This window comes from Sinocyclocheilus rhinocerous, unplaced genomic scaffold, assembly GCF_001515625.1.
Source record: "Sinocyclocheilus rhinocerous isolate Xijiao unplaced genomic scaffold, SAMN03320098_v1.1 scaffold781, whole genome shotgun sequence".
NCBI lineage: Eukaryota > Metazoa > Chordata > Actinopteri > Cypriniformes > Cyprinidae > Sinocyclocheilus > Sinocyclocheilus rhinocerous.
The window spans coordinates 1,681,925-1,690,322 of NW_015658395.1; the positions used below are offsets into that span (position 1 = coordinate 1,681,925).

The 8,398-nt window shown below is 37.9% G+C and overlaps 1 protein-coding gene across 2 annotated transcripts in view; it reads left to right on the forward strand.

Moving 5' to 3' along the window:
• Positions 1-287: 287 nt before the first annotated feature.
• Positions 288-8,398, forward strand: part of cdk6 (cyclin dependent kinase 6) — a 42,478-nt gene continuing 34,367 nt past the window's right edge. Inside the window, exons 1-4 of one of the 2 annotated variants that reach the window (XM_016530414.1) lie at positions 288-531; positions 637-800; positions 2,213-2,538; positions 5,119-5,254. In XM_016530414.1, coding sequence (XP_016385900.1) covers positions 2,315-2,538; positions 5,119-5,254 — 360 coding nt within the window. In that variant the 5' untranslated portion in view covers positions 288-531; positions 637-800; positions 2,213-2,314. Of the gene's footprint in view, positions 532-636; positions 801-1,870; positions 2,103-2,212; positions 2,539-5,118; positions 5,255-8,398 lie in introns of those variants that run through there. The other variant, XM_016530415.1, reaches the window with a different exon arrangement.

Here is an 8,398-nt window from a genome sequence, read left to right on the forward strand (position 1 = left end):
TTTTACTGCATTCTTTTCTGTTAAAAATTTTGTATCATTTTGGAATGGGAGCTCAGCTTATCACTCCAGTGCAAAAGGCTTATTTTTAACAACATGATTTAACATATGAATATCAATAGTACGAGATCCCTGTATTTTTCATATTGTCATATATATATATGCATTATTTTAGAAGAGGCAAACGATTTCCTCACTAATCTGGATGTTCAGATCCACAAAGTTTCCATTAGATGGGCTGATGCATCCAATAACCTTTCCGCGTCCCAGCTCTTTCCCCCGCGGTGATCCCGTGTTGACACCGAGACAAAAGCAAAAAAGTAGTATGAATGGTGAAGGAGCGAGCAGGCAGGGAGAAAGCAAGAGGAGGCGGTTAGTCTTTGTAGTCGGTGAGGAATGCGGAAACGCTCCTGCTCTGTGTCAAACTGCTCTGAAGGGGGTCAAGGCACATTCAGCCAGCGTGGGAAAGCGAGGAGCAGACAGAGCACACACACACGCTGCATATTCCTGCTTAGATGGGGAAAACATAAAGGGGTAGGGACTGCCATAGCAGATCGATGAAAATCAGTCCATTTTTTTATCCACTCCGCTTTCTTGAGGGACTGATCAGACGGTCTTTCACTTGATTTGCTGTTGCAGTGGTGTGGTATTGCTGGGAGATGGGGCTTAGCGCGTGCACCATCCGACTACCTGTGTGGCCCGTCGCGAGGACACTGCACGAGCTGTGATGCGTGTGGAGACGCTGGGAAACTTACTGAAGTTTATGAATGACGCGACTGTCCGGGCGGAATATAACAAACGGGGTAACTATACTCAGAAAACTCCCATTCACTTGCGATACTTCTACATTCAGTGCGCGTGTTTGTGCATATGGGGCTTTGCGTGCACGCTAGATGGATTATTAATTACATGTTCATGTTGTTTGAGCGTGGAAACTAATGTAGGCGCTTTAGTGCCAGCGTTTATTGATATGCACAGCTAAACAATGCAAACAGTAGACAACCACGTGCTCAGGGCTGTGTGGCACAAAGAAGAGCAGGGACAATCTTGTCATTAGAAAACTCGGTCAGTTTATTTTTATCGACAATATGCGCATGGGTTAGATTCAAAGCTTGAGTCTGTTACAGTACTGTACGGAAGCGAGTTACATTAGGCATACCTGTGTCGACTCAGATTAGCAAGTAATTATGGATCGGTGACGTGAGGTTATTAAAAATACAAAATGATTGGAATAGACCTTTTCTGTGATCAACGCGTGTTTAACTTCTGAATTAAACGCTAGCCTATAATTATTTTATATATATTATTTATATAGGCTACATTTATTATTTAAAATAATTTTTACTTTGAAAAAAAAAAAACACAGTTCTATATTTGAGTGGCTTAAAGGGAAAAATGTCAGGGTGGTGTAACTGCTCAAATTGTTTAAAACAACTAATTAAAATGTATATATATATATATATATATATTTGTAGTTTGAATTCATATTTTTTTAAACATTTTATAATTGTTTAAAAGTAGGTATATATATATTTTTAAAAAATCTGTAAGTGTGGTTTAACCAGCATGAAGCCATTTTGTTGTCACATGACAAGAAAACTATAAAACAGGAAATATCACATTGAGGTCCAGTGTAAACCCTCATAATTGTGTCAAGGCCATTATTGTTTTAATAAATATATGATAATTACTTTTTTTTAATGAAAACACGTTTTTTCCCAAGTCAAATCAAGACACCTAAATAACTTTTTAAAATTTGTGACTGAAAAATTCATAATATTTGTTTAAAAAAAAAAAAGCAACCTTGCAAAGTGTTAAAGCACGTGAAACACGTTCAACCACGTGTTCAAACTGCAAAGTATATTTTTGCACGATGGTTACTCCACTTGACTCGTTTAGAGTCATTAGCTCGAGATGCTGTGAACACAAGCTGAAATTCTAAAAATTCGGCACTTTAACTAGACCTTTAAAAGATTTCTCCTTTATATCATTTGGGACAAAATCATTTGTCATTCACCTATGCTTTCTTACTCTGGACTCCAGATGTTGATATTTAACGGACTTTCCTTGATATTTGGCTGTAAAGGCGGCTGAGCTAGCTTTGTGTATGTTGTATTGCTCCATGTCTGTTATCTTCAGTGCGTAGATAAGATTTGATTTAACTCTGATCACATTGGTGTTTACCTCTGCCTCCTTTTGTGCTCGCGCTCTACAGGCAGTGCACGTGCCAGCGCCGCTCTCCCAATAATGCCTTTGTGAAATATCCGCGCGCTCTTCACGTTTCGGGATTCCCCGCAGTACCTCGCCGTGTGAAAAAATGGACAAAGAGAGCTCGACCCAACAATATGAGCCGGTGGCTGAGATCGGCGAAGGTGCATATGGAAAGGTGTACAAAGCACGGGATTTGAAGAACGGGGGCCGCTTTGTAGCCCTAAAAAGAGTTCGGGTGCAGACCGAGGAAGAGGGAATGCCGCTGTCAACCATCCGCGAGGTGGCGGTGCTGAGGCAGCTGGAGTCCTTTGAGCATCCCAATGTGGTCAGGTAAAAAAAATTAATAAAATAAAAGTGGGGGGAATGGTGGTGCTGTTGATGAGGGATGCATGATAACAAGTCTGTTTTAGTTTGTTTATAGATGGTAACTTAACATACTTCCTCATGTTGTATGTATTTCCTGCAAGGGTGTAGGTTTGTTTGAAAGTCAGACATCTTACAATGATATAGCCTTGATATTATAATATTTTAAAACATGATTAAAGGAGTGAGGAAGAAGACATTGCACATTCAGAACGTTTCTGTTAAGAAAAGCCTGGTGCTACAATGAAAATAACTTTATTCCTCATATTACAAGTTTCATTTCCTGCACCTTTCTGTGGCCCACAATATTAAATATGACTGCTGACATATCCTTTTCCTGATTTCAGAGGATATTGTACTTTTAAGTAGGTTGTGTTACATTAAGTACTTTTGGTCCCTCTAGTCAGAAGGGGATCTGGTAATATGCAATATAGGGGGTCAGCTCTCACATGTTCCTATCAGTATAACTCAATGATCTCCAGTGTGTAGGCATCCTACATTGTTTGGGGGAAATTGCCCAAAAGTTGGTTCAGACATACATCACGCCTATGATTTCCTGTCACGTCATTTTGCACTCATCGATCCTTGATCAAGGGAGATCCCCTAAGAACTTCGAGAAACCCAGTTGAAGAAAGCTGCATAAATTTGGTGGATTCGCCTCCATCAGCTTCTTTTCTTGCGGAGCATTATGCCCACTCAGTTTTTAGTTGCTAAAAGTGTGGGGAGCTTGTTATCAAATTCCTAATAGACCAATATATTGGCTAATTTGACATTACAGGCATTGGATGATAGTCATTCAAACTTGGCCGTTTTAGAGCAATGAGTAGTTTTAGATATTATTTTACTGAATTTTGAGAAAATATTTTGTAAATTTAGTGTTACTTGAGCCTTTTTACTGCATGTCTTTTCTTATATTGGTATCAGCATTGCCCCCTGATGTAACCATAACTGTCAATCACTAGCCATAATGCTAAAATGACTCCTCGTTCCTAGGAATAAAAGATGAGTATCTCTGCAACAGATTATCTAGTTAATCAAACCACAGTGTCTTCTCTCTTTGCATTTAAGATGAGGATGTCTTCAAGGAACAGCTATTGGCTTCCATTGTTTTGATAATTGGAGTGTCAAATGTAAATCGTACCATTGACACATGCACTGCTTTGACAATTCACCTTTCCTGGTCAACTGAAACGATTTCTATTGTTGACCTTTATGTGGAGATGTGAAACCATTGATGCGCAAATATCTGTGAGCAGCCGGCTGTCTTTTTCAACTGTGAATAGATGCATTTTAATTCCTTATTGTCTGTGTCTGCCATCAAGGTCATCTTGTATTGTTTTGGTAATGTGTGTTGATATTTTTAGCTTGGTGGCTTATTAATGTTAAAATGGGTAGGTGGAGAATATTGTTTTGAGATCACTGGTGACTCCGTTAGGGGAGTTCTTGTTATAGTTTACTCAGATGATGACAGAACTCACGTCATTGGCTGGCCTAGCTCAAGGCTTTAACCTTGCAATGGATTGTTGTGCACTACAAGCTGCTGAGCATGTACACTTCATTCTTTTGGCTAGACCAGACAAGGTCTGGATTGCAAATGTAAATTTTGCTGGTTTATAATTTGCCCATGGATGCAAATGAATCTTTTTCATATTGTCTGTCCATTTGTTTTCCCCTTTGCTTTAATGACAACAGCGCTCAAGCTGCATGAACTCCATAAGTTTGTCAAAACCCGATCATGTTCTCCAGCATGATTTTAGATGTTCCAAAGAGCATCTTGAGCTTCAATCAAAGAACATGATCAGTGATTAGTGACCTGGAAAAAGTGCATAAGAAAAAGTTCATAATCTGAAATATTTCTCATTAGTTTACATTTAAAAACTTCAAACTTTTAAAATCGGTATTAAGAGATGTAGGGGCCCGAGAATCCTATAGGGCTGTGTGTTTGGAACGCTGTGAAAGTGCAAGCAACCCCTCAGTGCTTATAATGAGAATATTATTCATGCCATATGTTTAGCTGGTTAAGAGGTTTCATTGTGGAGGAACAATCTGGATTCCAGCAGAAGCCTTTCCTGGAGAGGTTCAGTTTATGTCATGGGATCGAGTGACATTACCATGAAAGATTATTTTGGTAGATTACGGATATATGACTTTGTCTCCCACTAAAAGTCTGGGATAATTCATTATTTTTTCAAGCGACATCAGGCAATTAGAGAACTCCGCCCCTTCTGTCAAATATATATCACATGCATACTACTTGTAATGCAAAATGACAAGTAGTAATTTTAGGGTTTTGGCCTTCTTGCATTGAGATGATGGATGCTATGCTGAGAGGTCTTGCCAATATCAGTTTGAGAACAGTGTCAGCTTGTCTTGTTTAGAAGGTTTCTGCTCCATTAAATTCTTAATTGCAGATTATATTGTAGAATTTTGCATACTCAATTATTATGTATTCTATGAACTTGTCAAAATTCATACTAAATAATTAACAGAGATCACTCAAAGAGCTTTTATTGAAAGCATTCTTGATTATGCCTTTCCCTTGTTTAGGTTGTTTGACGTATGCACAGTTTCCAGGACTGACCGGGAAACCAAACTAACTTTGGTCTTTGAGCATGTGGACCAAGATTTAACCACATATTTGGAGAAAGCACCTGATCCAGGAGTGCCACCTGAAACTATAAAGGTACTATCACACCAGCAAATTCATCTCAGTATTGACAATCAGGCAAAGAAACTGTAACCTGATGCCTTAAGCCGGTCAACATCAACAAATCAGAACAAATCATTTTTACTGTTTAATGCACACATTCAGTGCAAATCCTGGTCTTACTGTGCACGAGTCATAATTGTGTTCATAAATATTGTGTTTTATAATATTTTAATCAAAATAAATATAATAACTTGCTCTGCAGTTAAAGTGACTTTCCTTTTTTGCTGATGTCGTGAATTAACTCCTGCATTGCAACCACATTCTATTATATCAACTGTTATGGATAAAACAAGATCTTTTCTTACATATTACTAGTTGAATCTCTAGTTTTATCTAAATTAGTCAGGTTATGGAAGTAAAAAAGGTTGTGAATAACATTTTACACTGACCTTAAGCTGTAACTGAAAACAATGAGCTAATACTACAAAGTGAGGAAAATTTTGAATCTAAAACCTGCATTAATTAACTTGTGTTACAGGTGAGCATGTTTTATGGATGCTTACTTGAAACAGATTTTTATTTCCATGTTCCATATTGTCTTCCAATGGGTATTTTTAAATTAAAAAGGATAATAATAAGGAATTTTTTATTTGTACTTTGAGGCCCTGAGCAAAAAAATGAGTGTTTTGTCCTTCTAAGTCGGCAGATGAAGGATGGCGCACCCTCAGATCACAGAGTCCTGTCCTTTTGATGGGCAGTGCATGTGGTGGATGGGCTTCTAATTAAAGGACTGTGTGCCTGTGTGCCTCTATTTTCATTCAGCTCTGGCTTTCACCAAATATTGGCCAGAGGAATGTTGCTTCAGTGTATGTGTGTGTATGTGCATGCAAAGGGTTTGTGAAAGTGTGTATGTCTGGTTAGTGGCCTCCCTCTCAGCCTTTCACTAGAATGAACCAGTGGACTACAAGGGGCTTCCTTAAGTGGCAATAAGTCATTCAGGCCAGATATCATTTTCATTAGTCTAGAAATAATCCTGGTGTGTGTCCTGTGTCAGTGTCCTCTTTCGTTCATCCGGAAAGCTTTGAGCGGAAATGTTGGATTTTTTTTGTCCTGATCATCTACTCTCCCGTAATCTATTTTGACTTTTCCCACATGGTAGTCTTACAAATCCATTCATCATATTTCTCTACCTCTCCCCCTAGGACATCTTACATTGAGTCCTGGAACAAACCGTATCTCTCTCTTTGTCACTCGTGCCAAACTGAAAGGGAAACACAAGCTAAGAAACATTTGAAAAGTTAAAAAGTGACACCTAAGTGACACCTTTGCAAGTTTTGTGTATCATTAAGGAAGGATTGTGTATCGAGAGGGACTTTTAAACATAACACAGTCTTGGTTTGAGTCTAGTTTGCATGTTAGAGATAGATATGTGGTTTCTTTGCATTTTCCCCACCTAAAATACCTAATTTAAAGGATATTTTAAACTGATCAAAAGTGACAGTGATTGCGCTGTAAAAAAAATCTATTTCAAATAAAGGCTGCATTTTCTATTCATCCAAGAATCCAATTTTCAAAAAAACTCTCTATTGTGGTTAAACATGAGGTGTAATTCGTTGAGTGAACCTAATGGGCAGTCTTTGGTCTCACTAATCTATTATTTGTTCCAGAGCAAATAGTTTTCGCTGAGGGCAAAATTATATTTATATAATTTTATTATTTTATTATTTAATAATTAAAATTATTATTATATAAATTTTGTACTTTTAAATGAATTGCCTAGCAATTTTTATGATGGCTTTTGTTGTTTATTAAATATTATTATTCAATAAATAATATTTTATATAAATAATAGTAGTATTTAATAATAGTATTTAGTATTGGGAAACAGTGTGTGTGTGTAAGGTGCAGCCAACAAATGCTCTGAGCAGCGCTGTCATCGGAAATCACACTTAAAGGCAGGGTAGGTGATTTGGTTCAGAAACATTTTTGTTATCCTGATTGAAACATCCCGATAGCAATCACTAAGTTAAGTGGTCTACATTTATTTATATGTATTTATATCGTCTGTAGAAGGCATAGGACCATGAATTGTTCATCAAATCAAAATGTTCGGTCCGAACATTACGATAAGCTGTCCTGCCTGCCTGTCGAATATGTATGTGCATACCTCTACGCACCCTTTTCCAGCGAGAATGAAAGGCGCTATTATTGCAATATTATACACTTTGTACTGTAATGTTTTCTCACCAGTGAATGAGACATGAGGTAATCTGACAGCATTGCATCCAGTCCTCCAACGGCACCTCTCATCGTGTCGCAGGTTAGTCTCTGTTTCTCTGGAGTGCGGGGAGGCGTGGCTTTGCAAAGTGATTATACAGGGAGGGTGGGAATCTTGCATTCACAGCTAGCTTGCTATTGCTAGCCTTTCTGAAATTGCCTACCCTACCTTTAACAGATGAAAGAATAGTACGACAAAGATATCGCTTTCCTCAGTGGACATTCAAACTAATGTTTTATTGTGAATATAATATGAGATATAATATGAGATTGAGCTGAAGAATGAATGCTTTATCAGATGCAGGTAATCACACTTACTCAGTCCATAATACTCTCTCTCATAATACTCTACAGAATGCAGTGAGCTTTTAATACAGTAATACAATAAGATTTCAATGAAGCAACTCAATGTTTCTTCGTTACTACAGTCATGGCCAAAAGTTTTGGCAGTGACAAAAATTTAGTGTTTTGCAAAGTTTGCTGCTTAGGCTGTTGTGGTGTTCATATCACATTGTTTCTAGATTATTGTGTAGAGTGATCAGATGCATTTTAATAATTGCTAAAAGCTTCATTGGCCAAGAAAATGAACTTTTCACAAAAAAAACAACAAATTTCACTGTTTTTTAATCCTGACACAAAATGACCAGCTAACATTAATTGAAATTCTGCAGGAAGTACAAGGATTGTACAGCAGAAGATTGGTGCAAAGTTATTTTTTCTGATGAAGCTCCTTTCCGACTGTTTGGGACATCTGGGAAATCGATTGTTCAGAGAAGAAAAGGTGAACGCTATCATGAGTCCTGTGACGTGCCAACAGTGAAGCATCCTGAGACCATCCATGTGTGGGGTTGCTTTTCAACCAAGGGAGTGGGCTCTCTCATAATTCTGCCCAAAAACACT